This window comes from Dermochelys coriacea, chromosome 5 (genome assembly GCF_009764565.3).
Source record: "Dermochelys coriacea isolate rDerCor1 chromosome 5, rDerCor1.pri.v4, whole genome shotgun sequence".
Lineage (NCBI taxonomy): Eukaryota > Metazoa > Chordata > Testudines > Dermochelyidae > Dermochelys > Dermochelys coriacea.
In genome coordinates, this window is record NC_050072.1 from 51,509,243 (window position 1) to 51,525,635 (window position 16,393).

General features: G+C 43.6%; 1 protein-coding gene across 2 annotated transcripts in view; it reads right to left on the reverse strand.

The window, feature by feature from the left end:
- MCCC2 (methylcrotonyl-CoA carboxylase subunit 2) overlaps positions 1-3,431 on the reverse strand; it is a 97,206-nt gene extending 93,775 nt beyond the window's left edge. The window contains exon 1 of one of the 2 annotated variants that reach the window (XM_038402314.2): positions 3,175-3,431. In XM_038402314.2, the coding sequence (XP_038258242.1) occupies positions 3,175-3,297 (123 nt within the window). In that variant the 5' untranslated portion in view covers positions 3,298-3,431. The remainder of the gene's footprint in view (positions 1-3,174) is intronic. The other variant, XM_043514282.1, reaches the window with a different exon arrangement.
- Between the last annotated feature and the right edge of the window lie 12,962 nt (positions 3,432-16,393).

The window sequence follows — 16,393 nt, forward strand, 5'->3', positions numbered from 1 at the left end:
ATTGACTAGAGTTTGAGTTGACCACATCCCTTTAAAAGCTGCATAAACTGACAATTTAGGTCAAGAACTTGCAAAGGATTAAGAATGTAAATAATTTTATGAATATGAATTATTGAATTCAGTGGGACTACTCTTATACATAAAGACAGAGGCATGCTTAAGTCTTTGCAGGATCAGACCATTTAGCGACCACTCCCATGCCTTCTACCACTGCTTTGTCAGTGGTAGAAGGGTTTTTCAAGCATGGATTAATATATCATAAAATGGAACTACTTAGTGAATTTGAGACTTGAATATCTCCATTTCTAATCCTAGTTCTCTAACTAGAACAGTAAATCATTCTACTCTACAAAGCAGCAACAATAATACTTTTAGATCTTATCTTACGCTCTGAGCAAAATAATAAAAAATTAAAAACTAAAAGGTTGCTTTTAGCAGTATGCATTATTACTTCTATCATATATTTCTGAACTTTTGTTATATAACGCTAAAAGGACAAGCAAGATGCCATGCATTCTTCTCTAGAAGAAAACTGTCTTTACTTTATGAATACTATACAAATCTGTTGTTAATATAACAACTTCTTGATACCGCAATGCAAATCTGAGGTGGCAGAAATTACAAACTAATCCTGCAATTACTGCAAGGTTGAGACCTCCATTGGAAGCCACACTTGCAAAATGGCTACAGGATCTGGTCCTCTGGGTCTTTTTCCAGAATTTAAACTTTCCTTTTCTCTTTTTAAAATTGCCCCTCTGGTTTGTAAAATAGGTTGGCCTTCTAAATGTAAACTGTCTTGCTGAATTTACAGCCATAAAGACAAATATTAGCTAAGGGAAGCGCGACCTTCATCATTCACCTTACGCCTTCTTGTGTTTGCAGTGTTATCCCATGTAAATACCTTTGTTTCAGACTGTAAGTGCCTTATAGCAGGGATCTTGGCTTTTCTGTATTTGTAAAACATCACATATACTTACAGTGCTCTATAAGTAATTACTTCTACAAAAATGTTAACACTGTTTGCCACCTTACTGCATGAATGACGTACCAGATGTATCCAAGTAAATGTGCTTGTCCAGTATAGCTGGACGTACCTGGCCTGTCTTGACGCCCCATAGGAAACTGCTGCCAAAATACATGAACATTTGAAAAAATAGTGAAAAGTTTGTTTAAAAAAAAAAATACTGAGTCAGGTCTCATTTTTAGTTTGAATTCTGAGGGCACACACAGATGGCTAATGCCAATTTAGTTGACTAAAGTAAAAAGTAACTATTGAACACTTACAATATTTCTGACTCGTTTGGTTTATCATATATACTTACTAAAAAGAAAAGGAGTACTTGTGACACCTTAGAGACTAACAAATTTATTAGAGCATAAGCTTTCGTGAGCTACAGCTCACTTCAGCTATAGCTCACGAAAGCTTACACTCTAATAAATTTGTTAGTCTCTAAGGTGCCACAAGTTTCAGAGTAGCAGCCGTGTTAGTCTGTATTCGCAAAAAGAAAAGGAGTACCCGTGGCACCTTAGAGACTAATAAATTTATTAGAGCATAAGCTTTCGTGAGCTACAGCTCACTTCATCGGATGCATTTGGTGGAAAAAACAGAGGAGAGATTTATATACACACACACAGAGAACATGAAACAATGGTGCCACAAGTACTCCTTTTCTTTTTGCGAATACAGACTAACACGGCTGCTACTCTGAAACCTGTCATACTTACTAAAGTGTCACAGTCAGCTGTTTTGTCCCCAAATTTACATTTTGCAAAACAAAACCGAAGATTAATGGAAATCTTTCTGTAACATGTTTTTGTTTGGTTGGGTGGTTCAGTTTTTTTTTTGTTTTGTTTTTTGGGGATTTTTTTTATTTCAATGGAAACATTTTAAAATAAATGCATATTCCCCTACAGGGTCTGCAAGCCACATACTACAGCACTATGAATCAAAAAGTGCAAGTGATTGATTTTCAGTGTTCAAGCTGGGGGAAAATGCATGTACACAACCAGTTTAATTGTTAAAAAGTAAACTGAATCCTAACATGTACAGTTTTAAGTAATCCAAGTTTACTAGTACGCAGCTTTGTTCGCAGTGTGATGAAATTAACAATGTCTTTTTAAAATGATGCACAGATTAGCCAATTTGCACCAACCCAAACTTCCCATCCTTTCCAAAATAAGGATATTTTTACCGATTTCCTCCTTGTTTACTGCAGATACTGACTTAGTAAAAACACTGCTCACTCCATCAATTCACATTGAATTTCCAAGCAAAGCCTTGCTTCCAGCTTTGAATACGAAAAGAAAAGGAGTACTTGTGGCACCTTAGCGACTAACCAATTTATTAGAGCATAAGCTTTCGTGAGCTACAGCTCACTTCATCGGATGCATCTGGTGGAAAAAACTTATGCTCTAATAAATTTGTTAGTCTCTAAGGTGCCACAAGTCCTCCTTTTCTTTTTGCGAATACAGACTAACACGGCTGCTCCTCTGAAACCAGCTTTGAATACATCAGTCAATGCCTACTAAGGCACACTAGCTCTCCACCTCGGTTTCCTTAGCCAAGCGATCTATCAGAGGGACTACTGTAGGATCTCCTGAACAAAGCCCATTTACTCAAGCTATACCGAGGGATCAGAATCCGGCCATTTGTCCGATGAAGGGAGCTGTAGCTCACGAAAGCTGAGGCTCCAATACATGTGTTAGTCGCTAAGGTGCCACAAGTCCTCCTGTTCTTTTTGCGAATACAGACTAACCCGGCTGCTGCTCTGAAACCCTTGCAGAAGGGCGGGAGCGAGGGAAGAAAGGGACGTTTCATGTGCGGCCTTAGAGTGGAAGCTGCTTAGAGCTGGGGCCACCTGCTCCTGAAACGCTCCTGGCACCCAGCGGGCGCAACCCCCACCCCGGTAGATAAACAATAACCGGAGGTGTGTGTTTGCGGGGAGACGTTCCTGCCTCCACGTTTCCCCTTTCTCCGGGGCTCCCTGAGGCGGCAGGGGGCGAGGGCTGACACCCTGTGTGTGGCCTCGCAGGGGGAGCGCTAGGCGGCAGGCCCGGGGCACAGCCGAGTAGCCGGGGCCAGACCGTCTTCGCAGTTTTCAACGGGCGCAGAAGCGGGGCCCAGACAAGCCCCAGAGCCCGGCCTGGTGGCGAGGCTGCCCCGGCCCGGCCTACCTGGTAGAGCGGGGAGCCGGCGTCAGGCGGCGAGCCCACCGCGGCCACCCTGTCCCCGTGGTACGCGCGGGCCAGAGTCGCGGCCGGGCGGCAGAGCCGCCGCCACTTCAGGCCCGACAGCATCGCGGCGCGGAAGCTCCGGGCGAGGGGGGCGGCCGCGGCAGCTTCCCCGGCCTGCAGCCGGCGGCCCCGCCACTCCCCGCCGCCGCAGCCAATGGAAAGCGCGGGGCCGAGCGGCGGCCTCAGGAGGCTGCTGCCGCTGGGAACGGAGCCGCCCCGCCCCGCAGTAGCCCGGGTGCCGCCGGCCCCTCACACGGCTGTCGGGCCCCGCGGCGCCCTGTGGCAGGGATTTCCCTACACCCCTCCATGGGGGGGGGTCTCTTACCCCGCCCCCACCCCCGAATTTCCCCAGCACCCCCACCCCCAGTTTTGTGAACTAGTTACACGCAGCGTTGCCAGTTTAGTGATTGTTTGGAAATGTGAATTGAAATTGAAACATTAATACACACTTTAAAAGCGTATCCAGTGTATGATAAAATAGGTGTATCTGAAAAAGTAGACTAGAGCTGAAAAGTATGAACATGGACTAGCTTCCTTATACAGCTGTCGTTTTTATGACCATGTCAGTGCGTTCATTTCGGTGATGTGGGCCAACCTAACAATTTCAAATTATGATTTGAAAGCAAAGTCTAAATGAGCTCTCCCTGACAGCTGGTGATGAGCTGGGTGCTGGAGCGAAAGGCTTCAGGACCAAATTGTATTTACATTCACACCTAATCTAGGTAGGTATCCAGCAAACAAAGCTATGTTGCCCAAGGGATAGATTTTGGCTGGGGCTGGGTTACAAATCACTTGAATGGGGGGGAGGGGGCGCATAAAGAAATGTTATTGTTCTTATTGTACGAGTAAAGGGTGGTAGGATTGTACTTAGCCTCTGCTGATTGAGGGTGGGGGCGGGGGGAGAAACAGGTGTGTTGCTTGATAATCTGCCTGAGTCACAAGTACTATTTGACCTGCCCCTCTCCACTGTTTAAAAACAGAGCTAATTAGGCTCCATAAAGAAAAGGAGTACTTGTGGCACCTTAGAGACTAACAAATTTATTTGAGCATAAGCTTTCGTGAGCTACAGCTCACTTCATCAGATGCATTACAGACTAACACGGCTGCTACTCTGAAACCTGTCATTAGGCTCCATAGATAGTCTTTTGTTCTGTTAAGTGACCGCTACAGCTGAAATCACTGATAATCAGGTCTAAGTGCTTAGAGGGGCTGTAGGACAGTGTTCCTGTGGAAGAGCCCAGTCTGCACTAGCAGCAAGGTTTCCCCCCTGAGAGCTCAGCTGAAATCTCAGGAGACTAACTCACAGATGTCATAGTTGCAGGTGGCAGCAGAAGGTGATGGCACAGGGCCATTGGCAACAGAGTGATGGAGTGAACTGTGGCACAACGAAACAGTGGCCAGAGTGAACAGTGAGCAGCTGGAGGAAGGAGCAAGGTGCCTTCTTACCCCCCACGTGGGAGGTGAACTCATGTGAAAGCACCTCTAAACTCAGAGTCTCCACTGACCAAGGACACCACCAGTGAGTGTTAATGAGGCTGTTAAGATTGCTGGAGACACAACACAGTTCATGCAAACAAACATGGCCATGGCGTCATACTTTCTATTTAAGCAAGAGATACCACACACTACCAACTGGAGGCCCACGTTAAGTGCATTGTCACCTGTTCATCCTGAAGTTGAACACTGGTTCCGAACAAGACCAGCAAATGCTCACTATCTTTCTGTAAGAAACTCAACTGACTGGCTAGATGCACATGGTGCAACAGTGAAAGGCTCAACAGTTGAAAAAATGGAGAACCCTCTTACCCCATTCAAAAAATTTGCATACATGGCTGATGAATGCATCAGTGCAAACGGTCATCAAGTATTAAGTCCTTATGTACGTTATCTTGATGTCAGTGATAAGCCAGTAGATGCATTTCTAAATGTTCAAGTTATAGAAGACAGATTGGCTGCACCTGTGACACCTACATCTTAAAGTTAAATGCTTGTCGTCAACTGGACCCCAAATAGATGGCTGCTTGTGCATTTGATGGAGCTGCAAATTTCTCTGGAAGATATGGTGGAGCACAAGCTTTGCTCAGAGAAAAGTGTAACCCTTGTCTCTCCTATATGCACAGCAGAGGCCATCTACTCCAACTAGCACTAGTACAAGCTGTAGACTCTTCAAAAGACATTTAAAAAAGCTATAAATTTAATGTCTTCATTATATTCTTTTTTTTCCAGCAAGAGTCCAAAAAGACTGACTATCTTGGAAAATATAGAGGATACACTGGGACTGAAGCTCAAATTAGTCCAACCTGGGAAAACCCTCTGGCTTTCTCATGAGCGATCCTTGGCTGTTGTCTTAAAATTATTCCAGCCATTATTACTGACTTTGAAAAGTATCTACCAAGATGAGATGGATCTAAGTAGTGAAGCTGGTGGATTACTTTTGCTACTATGTTCAGAGAAGACTATTGCCATTCTCTCTCTTGTAAGTCTACTGTTGAAACCATTTGGGTCATTAAACAATGCCATCCAGGCATCTGCTACAACAGTAGTAGATCTTTGTCCAGCAACAGAAGCTACATTTGGATCAATCAGAGAGCTATCCATTGAAAAAGTACTGGAAGAAGCAAAGACTTCAGTCCAGAAGTTGACCAATGAAGGCATTTATATTGAATCCTTAAGTGAAGAGGACAAGAAGTGTTTGTTAAGACAACTGAAAAAGTACACAGACTTGATTCTTAAAAATCTACAACAGCAACTTCTAGATTCTACTCAACCTCTAAGTAGCTTTTACAGATCCCTGTCTTATACAACACTGACAGTTGAGTGGAGTGAGGCACTACCAGCAATGGAGCTGCCATGTGCTCAGGACAGAAGAGAGAATTTGAACACAGAGTGGAATATCACGCGATGAATTAAAGATGATTTGACTTCAGCTTCTTTTTTATCATCACTAGTGGCTCAACCCAATCTTTATGCTATGTTTCCTTGGCTGAAAGAAGTAGGAATTCATCTCTTGCTGCTCCCAGTCACAACAGCCACAGTTGAGCGTTCTTTTTCATCATTGAATAGAATTTTGTATTTTGAAAGAAGTCACCTTCTGCCTGATCATGTGAATGAACTAATGAACGTATCAATTTAAGAAATGGAAGTATCGGACGTACGAGAAGCCACCAAAGATGAATGCATTGCATTCAAGAAGTTCATTAACAGAGTTGTGCAAAATTATAACCAGAAATCAAGAAGGATGTAGATGTAGTGCTTCATAGAAGGCTTGAGTAGTCCACTTTAATTTGTGTGATGATTTTAAAATCTAATAAAATGGTCATGAAACATTTTTCAGTTTTTACTATGGTGTCATAGAGCCCACCTTCAGCCTCATGGTCTCACCCCTCATTGGCCCTGACCCCCCTCCCCTGTAAATTTTGAACACACACACCCCCATTTCAATTCCTAGGGAAAACACTGCGTGTGCTAGAACCTCAAACTCAGCCTAAATCCAGGGCCTGCCAGTTACTAATGATGTATTTAAATCTGCCCGTTTGTGGGGTTAGACGAGAGCCTGGCCTAAACTCCCCTCACCTACCACTGCAGGCAGCAGCAGATTGGAAGCCAGACTTAAAACATGAAGCTAAGACCGCAAGGTTTTGAACAGACCCCTCTCATTGACCTCTCACGTTTGCTAGTTTAGGCATCTTCCCCACTTAACTGGTGGCTTTTGTGAATTGGGGTCTAAGACCCTTGCCTCTCCCCATTCATTTATAGCAGGGGTTCTCAAACTGGGGTTTAGGACCCCTCAGGGTTCACAAGGTTATTACGGGGGGGTTGTGAGCTGTCAGCCTCCACCCCAAACCCCGCTTTGCATCCAGCATTTATAATGGTATTAAATATATTAAAAAAAGGTTTTAATTTATAAGGGGGGGGGGTCGCACTCAGAGGCTTGCTATGTGAAAGGGGGCACCAGTACAAAAGTTTGAGTACCACTGGTTTATAGGGAGCTTTGGCACCAAACTCAAGTTTTGTAAATTGCTGTGATTTTCCTAGACACCCAGAAGTTAGGCACTGTGACGCTTGGCATCAGACTGCCTATGTATCTGTGAACAGAGCCTTAAAATAATACGGTAAAGGCAAATATCTCGTTAAGGGAAAGCCTTTAAAACTGAGCAGCAGGGACTAAAGATTATCCCAGAGACAAGGAAAGAAACATTGATTTGGACTGTGAAACCTTTAAATCAGGGGTGGGAAACCTTTTTTCTATTAGGGGCCACTGCCCCACAGAAAAAAAAATCAGTCACAGACCACACGGGGGAATGGAGGCTCAGGGGTTCCCCTAGGCTCTGGGGTGGGACCAGAAATGATGGGTTCAGGGTGCAGGAGGGAGCTCTGGCTTGGGAGGAGATGAGGGCTCTGGGTACTGGTATGGAGCTGAGGGATTTGGGGTGCAGGAAGGGGCTCCAGGCTGGGGGGGCAAGGGGTTTGGAATGTGGGATCAGGATTGGGGCAGGGTCTGGGAGGAAGTTAGGGTGCAGGAGGGGGTTCAGACCAGGGGATTGGGGTGGGGGTGCGGGGTCTGAGAAGGAGTTAGGGTACAGGAGGGGGTTCAGAACTAGGGCAGGGGGTTGGGGTGTGGATGCAGGATCTGGGACGGAGTTAGGATGCGGGAGGGGGTTCTGACCTGGGGCAGGGGGTTCAGGCTCCAGCCAGGCAGCGCTTACCTCAGGCAGCTCCTGGTCAGTGGCGCAACAGGGCTAAGGCAGACTCCCTGCCTGCCGGGGCTCTGTGCTGCCCCCAGAGCGGCTGCTATGTCCAGCCCGGAGGTAGAGAGGCCAGGGGGCTCTGCGCAGTGTGTGCTGCCCGTGCTCACAGGCACCACCCCGCAGCTCCCATTCGTCATGCCGTGGGTGGAGGCAGTGCTTGGAGCTTCCCTGATCACCCCTGCTCCTAGGGGCTGCAGGAACATGCTGGTTGCTGCCAGGAGTTGTGCAGAGCCAACTGGACTTCTGGCAACCTGGTGAACTGGGGGGACGGGGAGCAAGGGGTCAACTTCCCATAATGCAATGTTCTCCATCCCAAAATATCTTTTCTAGTCCCTAATTTTCATGCCTATTTTCAGTTTCCCATGATGCCATGCTAGACTCTGCCAATTCTAACAGAAGCATGGAACCTGCACAGTTCTGAATGATTGTCATGAGCTTTACAAGCATAGGACACATGATCCTCCAGTATTTGCAGAGCCAAAAGAAGAACTGCAGGGAAACATGATGATTTCTTGGCGGAGTGATTGCCATGGGACATAGCGCAAACCAATTCATGGTTGTTGGTGTTGGTCACGGAGCAGCTGCAGGTAGTGAAGCACGGCTTCTGGACCTAAGAAATGAGCACTAATTGGTGGGATTGCATCATAATGTGGGTTTGGGATGACAAGTAGTGGCTACACAACTTTCAAATGCATCCATATTGCTGGATCTGTGTGCCTAGCTTGCCCAGCAATCCAATGCATGGACACCAGACTGCAAGCTGCACTGAAAGTTGAGAAGCAAGTAGTAATCACACTATGAAAACTTGCAATGCTGGATTGCTACTGGGCAATTTTGGAGTTGAAAAATCCCATAGTCGTGCAAGTATGTAGGGCCATTAATTGTCTCCTGCTATGCAGGACTGTGATTCAGCAGTGTGGAGGACATAGTGGATGGTTTTGCAGCTATGGGCTTCTTGAACTGAAGCCGAGCAATAGACAGTGTATACATCCCTATTTTGGCCCCAGAGTATCTTGCCACAGAGTACATCAACATAAAGGTCTACTTTTACATGGTTAAGCAACCACTGGTGGATAATCGTGGATGCTTCACTGACATCAACATTGGCAAGTCAGAGAAGGTGCATGATGTTCACATCTTTAAGAACGCAGGACTGTTCAGAAAACTACAAGCAGGGACCTTCTTTCCCAACCCGCAGATTACCATTGGTGACGTTGAAATGCCAGTAGCAATCCTAGGGGACCCAGCCTATCCCTTACATCCCTGGCTCATGAAGCCACTCAACAGCATCAAGGAGAGATTCAATTACAGGCTCAGCAGGTGCAGAATGATAGCTGAATGAGCTGTTGGTAGATTGAAAGGGTGCGGCGTCATTTATTTGCCAGAATGGATCTCAGTGCAAAAAATAAAAGGAGTACTTATGGCACCTTAGAGACTAACAAATTTGTTAGTCTCTAAGGTGCCACAAGTACTCCTTTTCTTTTTGCAAATACAGACTAACACGGCTGCTACTCTGAAACCAGTGCAAAAAATATCCCACTGGTTATAGCTGCCTGCTGTGTCCTGCATAACATGTGTGAAGCAAAGGGGAATAAGTTCCCACCTGGGTGGAGGGCAGAGGTTGAGCAGCTGTCTGCTGAGTTTGAAGAGCCAGACATAAGGGCTATCAGAAGAGCTCAACGTAGAACTATGCAGCTCAAGGAGGCTTTGAAAGAGCATTTGAACAAGCAATGTGTTGTGGGACACTGGCCCTGCAATTTGGGGTCCTGTTAGGAATTGTGTGGTGCTTGCCGCACATTTGTCACTGCCAGTGCAGCTAGTAATGTTAAGGTGTTTGTTGTACACTTATAACTACATTGTTTGCCACTGGGATGGAAATGTACAAGACCATTACTTTCACTGCCAGCAGGCATTGTACGCTATATGTTGTAAACTGGTAAAGATGAATCACTTTCAAAATAAAAGTTTTATTCAGTTACAAAAATAGCACTGAACACGCTGCAGAACATAATAGTTAATATTGTAATGCTGGCAAACCTGTGCCAGCTCATTCCGAAGCCCCACGTAGATTCAGTTGTTGTGTTAGTATAGATCAAAGTGATTGTTAAATGTATCAGAGGTACTTGGTGTTTAAACTTAATATAAACTAATGGGATGTTACATGCATTGTTTTCACTTATTTGTATCCTGTTACAATGTGTAAAGATCTACATTGTGTCTACACCTGTAACTAAATAACCCATCATATGAGAAGGAAGCCTTGTGGAATGCAAATGAAGAATTCTAACAGAAAAGAGCTAATTTCAAAGAAAGTGGTCATTGTGTTTGATGATTGGCGGTCAAAGACTCGACAGCATTTCTCACTCTGTCAAAGGAAAAGCCTACATGGGTAGTCACATGGTCAGCTTGGTTTCTGTGAAAAGAAGCTATAAGTATGGATTCAAGGAAAGATCCGGGATCTCTGGACTGTTTGGACTCTTACAAGGAAGTGTACCAGATGCAAAGCGGAGATCCCCACAGACAATCTGGGTACCCTGAAAAGACTTTCGGGAAACTGGGAGTTTATTACATCACTGCCGCTTTTGAAATTACAAACCGTGACTCACCTGTACATATAATTTACCTACTTTAACCACTCAATAACTCTCACTTCCTTTTCTTAGCTAACAAACCTTTTATTAACTATATAATTGGCTACCAGTGTTGTCTTTGGTGTAAGATCTAGAGTACTAGTTGATCTGGGGTAAGTGACTGGTCTCTTGGGACTGGGAGCAACCCTAAATGTAATGTGATGTGATTTCTGGTTTAAGTGACCTTTTATCACAAAGTCCAGTTTGTCTTGGTGAAAAGATAGATTGGAGAGGCTAACAGGACTGTCTGACTCCATGGTAAGACTGTTACAGTGATCCAGAAGTTCACATCTGGTGAAATTTAATTATAGAACATACCATCAGTTTGAAGTGTTTGCCCCATTTTCTGACAGTCTGCCCTAATATAGGCACTCTCAGTTGTGAGCCACTCCACACACCATGATAAATACATTTTAACTTATATTTTTAGAACCTAAACAAAAAACAAACAAGGGAAAGGAAAATTGATGGCCAGTGTAGCTATGCATACGTCAACCATGGCTTTCACAGGTCAGTGTTTATGATGCTGTGGTTGTCCATGCTTTCCCACTGTGTGGAGTGGAAGGGGTAGGTGCACTAGCCCTGCAGCCATGTGGAATGCTGAGGAAGGGGTAAGGAGATGCTATGCTGAAGTTCTCCACCATTGTAATGACCGTTGAGCCCAAGATTGTTGAATCTAGAGGTCCACAAGAGTCTGCAGCACCTGCATTTGTTGATGGAAAAGCTCCATTGTTTCCTGGTGAATCGCTCTCCCCTTTTCCTGTTGGAGCTCCTGGGCCTCTCATCTCCACTCTTCCCTTTTCCAGGCTGTCTCCAATATTCACCCTCCAGACCATCTGTTCAAGATCTGATGCAGCAAAGAACATGTCATCCCACATCCTCCTTTTTCTCCTCCTTATGTGGGTGAGTTGTTCTGCTGGCATGGAAGGTGTACCCCTCCCGGCTGCAGCTACAGATAACACAGAGATATCATTGTCAACATAGTATGTACAGAAAGCAAAACTTAAGATTCATAAATCCCTCCTTGTCTTGTTCCCCTAAAGTGTGAAACAAGATATGCTTATTGGCCCTTCCGCTTTGGAGTGCTTGATCAAAACACAGCTGACAGCCATGGTGACTGTGACCCACCAGCTGGGAGGGAAATAGAGAGGGAATTGCTGGGATGCATGAAACTGAGTATAGGGCACTGGGACTGAAGAATGGCAACATTTTCCAGTGATAGTGGTTGTTTAAGCTGATATCTCATGCCTGGGGGTGAAAAAGGCAGAGAAAGCACAGCTGCTGCTGACATCCTGAAGTTGCCCAGGCCCATATGTCACTTGCCTGTTTAAGGCAATGGTGTCACACTGTTTGGAGTAGCTCACAACCATGAGTGCCTACCACAGAGCAGATTGTCAAAAACAGGTCAGAAACCCCAAACTGGTGGTATGTTCTACAATTACATTTCACCAGTAACAAAACCAGTTATGTTCTATAATTAGATTTAGCCAGAACTCCTGGATCACTATACTAGTCTTACTATGGAGTCACAGACAGTCTCTTGGGGTCTCCAGTCTATCTTGCCACCCAGGAAGCTGGGCTTAATGATAAATGGTCACTTAAAAAAAAAAAAAAAACCCACCAGAGGACTGGGTGTAACCTGAATACTAAGAGACCAGTCACTCCAGGTCAATTTGCTTCCTAGTTCTCATACCAAAGACAACACTGGTAGCCAATTATGTAGTAAACTAACTGAAGCTTTATTAGCTAAGAAAAAGGAATGAGAGTTATTGAGAGGTTAGAGCAGATAAAATATACGTACAGGTGAATCATTCTATAATTTCAAAAGATAGCAGAGATGTAGTAATCTGCCAGCTTCCCAAAAGTCTTTTAGGGCTGTGCAGAGTAACTCTAGGGATCTTTGTCTTCTGTTTGGTTATTCTGCACTTTTAGAATCCAAACAGTCCAGAAATGAATAATTTTTCAGTGTCCATACTTATAGCTTCTCACAGAAATCAAACTGACTACAACAGTTGTCACACAGGTCCCTTCATTGTGGGGAAAAAGGAGGGAGGGAGGAATGCATTTAAAGTCTAATCATTGATCTTGCACAATGGCTCATTTGCATTTAACGAACAGGATTTAACATCTTGTTAGAGACCACCATTTGCATTACACAAAGCTTTTTCCCTGTTTGATAAGTTTCATAGTCAGACTATGCAAATGCTTGCTATCACTTTATAACAGGGTGTTGAGTGAGAACAATACATGCAGCATCCTACAATAATTTTATAAAACCCTAAACACATTCTTATGAACTTAAGATCAAATAAGCAAGACTGGTTCCTAGCTATGCATCTGTAAACATTCAGTGAGGCCTGGGGCCTTGACTTGAGTTGGCATCTGGTCTGCCAGCATCACAGGTGCCTGCCGAAGTTATTGCTGAATGGCGTGAGAAAGTGTCCTACTGCAGAGGAAGAATAAGTCTGTCATCTGTAGAAACCTTTATGCAAGGACTGCAGATCATCAAGATCTCTCAGGAGGATTCAAAGGACATCCCTGGGTACATAAATTGTTCTATACGCATCCTCCATCCCCCCATAACTGTAGAGGGGAATGAAAAGCCGATAACTCTACCTCTGTTAGACCACTACCTTTTCTAGTACAAATAGATTAATGAAAAAAAGTGGGTAGTATCCTAATAAGTTCAGGGAGTCATAACTGTAATGGGAAATAAATTTAAACACTTACTCAAGGTTCCTTCCCCTGCATCTGGCTCACCAGTGCTCAGTTGCAGGGACTGGCTTTACTGCAGTGGAGGTCCTGGCTTGTAGCACAGCCTAGTCACCTGTCCCCCATACTCCTCCTCGCTGTTTGTGGCAGAGGCCTGTGACTCGGGCTTCTCAGAGGTTTCCACAGTGGCGTATAGGCTGGTAGTAGGGTCTCTGCCAAGCATGGCATGCAGCTCTTTGTAAAAGCAACAGGTCTGCCGCTTGGCACCAAATCAATGGTTGGCCTCCCTGGCCTTCTATAATGCTTGGTTCCTTTACTTTCATGCAGCACTGCTGCTCCTCCCTGTCAAAACCCTTTTCTTGCACGCCTGAGCAATCTGCTGTAGATGTTGACATTTCTTTGGCTGGTTCAGAGCTGTGCTTGCACAGCCTCTTCTCCCCGTAGGCCAGGAGATCCAGTATCTCCCCTCTAGTTCAGGCAGGAACACAACTGGAGTTGTGGGTAGCTAGGCCATTGCACACAATGGAGAGCTGCTGGGTATGCTCGCTCAACTGAACAATCAAGAAAAGGCAATTCAAAAATTTACAGGGGTTTGGGGGGAGTGGGGGGGCAAGCGGGCTTCTGGTCCACATGTCCCTGGGCAGTGGAATTTACAATTGTGACCAGAGTAGTCAGTGTCAGGCAGTGTTGGACAATGGCTGGAGGACTGTTAATGTCAACACAGGTAATGCAGTGTCTACTCATGCTGCAATGACCTACATACATCAACCATGGCTCAATGCCACTCGAGATGGTTACTATGTCAGCATAATAGGGCACTTACAACAGTTGGAGACAACTTTAAATGTAGACATGCACAACCAGGTCAATGCAAATTATGTGAAACTAACTTTGTAGTGTAGATCAGGCCCAAGACTAGGATGTTTATCCAAAGTAGTGTCTCAAAAGGGATCAGGAATTCAATCGCAACTAAAGGATATCAGTGCTTTCCTTGTGACATGACTAGGAGAGCCTTCTCCCTAAGTTTACTTACACACACACACACACACACACACACACACACACACACACGTCACTTTATCACTGACCTCTAGTACCTATCCTACTGGCAAATACCTGATGGCAAAAGAGAAGGTTAAGTGCAGATGTTCGTGTAAAACTATTGTCTATTGATATCTCTGGTCCAGTATTGGAAAAGAGCTTTCTTCAACTGGCAATTGGGTCCTGATTTTCCAAAAAGAGGCCGTTTCCTACTTGTAGTAACAAGCTGAATTTGTTTCACATTGCAATAAAGTAAATGTATAATGCGGACAGCATTTTTCTGTTTTTTCTTTTATTATTGAAGATGTGTTTAAATAAGGTTCTTTTCAGTTTCATCCTGAAGAGAAAAAATATCTTGATATTGTTTATTCCTACAGAAATGATGGTTATAAAAAATGCAGCATTATAAATTTGTTGCAGGAGTAAAGAGGATAATGAGCTTCAGGGGACAGTCCCTTAAATATAAATTCTGTAGCTCTGGTAATTCAATATGGTTTTTGTATATTAGTCAAATATATAAATTAATTACAATGGAAGTCTTAAATTTGTTAGTCTCCAAGGTGCCACAAGTACTCCTTTTCTTTTTACATGTGGGCGCGCGCATGTGTGCAAGACTTTCACAGATAGAAGTCCTTTTAAAAGAAGATTGAAAGTATCTACCTCTCCCCATACTGATCATATGCCCAAATGTAACATTGTTACAGAACTACTGGAGTACAGTCCAGTGCTTAAAAAAATATTTTTGCATGATTAATTTTTCAGATGGAATTATACAAAATCAGATTATAAATTTATAGCATGGACTTCCCCCTCTTCCTCCGCTGCCACCAAAAACAAACTTTAGAGGGGCCTGGGAACATGATCTGGCCCTAATGTTTTTCAAATTTTAATGAAAAGTTAGTCAAACACATGCAGATAAGTATAGAGTCCAGGGTTTTAAAAACCTTTCAATCTTTCACCCTTCCCCCACCAAAAAAACCAAACCAAACCATTTTTTTAAAGCAGAGAAGGTTTAAAATCAGGTTTTAATTTTTTGATCTTCTCTCAGTCTAGAATATTTACATAAAGAAAACATTGGAACATTTTTCTTACTAGAAATATCAGGTTCTAAATTAAGCTGTGAATGGAAAAATTAAAGTTTTCAAAATAAAAATATTTAATGCAATTAAAAGAATGTTGCAAAATTGCTATAAAACATGCTAGTCAAGGAATAAAATCTACTCACCCACCATTACAATAATGTAAGTAAAATGTTGCAAGGGTGAACAGACAGCAAAACATAGCATTAGTGCTAATATGGGAACCTTAGCCATTCAACTCTCATTACCTTTAAAAGTTTCTTCTTTTGGATCATTATAAACTTGTTTATTGCTAAAAGCTTTGTTAAGACTTCAAAATTTTGAAGAAGAAATTAGTTAAGGACATTGAAGTCAATGGTAAATGGGACAAAATACAACATGGTTTTACAAAAGATAGATCGTGCCAAACCAACCTGATCTCCTTTTTTTTGAAAAAGTAACAGATTTTTTAGATAAATTAGATCCACTGCGTTTCCTTTACCTAGATTTCAGTAAGGCGTTTGATACCGTGCCACATGGGGAATTATTAGTTAAATTGGAGAAGATGGGGATCAATATGAACATCAAAAGGTGGATAAGGAATTGGTTAAAGGGGAGACTGCAACGGGTCCTACTGAAAGGCGAACCGTCAGGCTGGAGGGAGGTTACCAGTGGAGTTCCTCAGGGATCGGTTTTGGGATCAATCTTATTTAATCTTTTTATTACTGACCTTGGCACAAAAAGTGGGAGTGTGCTAATAAAGTTTGCAGATGATACAATGCTGGGAGGTATTGCCAATTCGGAGAAGGATCGGGATATTATACAGGAGGATCTGGATGACCTTGTAAACTGGAGTAATAGTAAGAGGATGAAATTTAATAGTGAGAAGTGTAAGGGTATGCATTTAGGGATTAACAACAAGAATTTTAGTTATACGTTGGGGACGCATCAATTAGAAGTAACGGAAGAG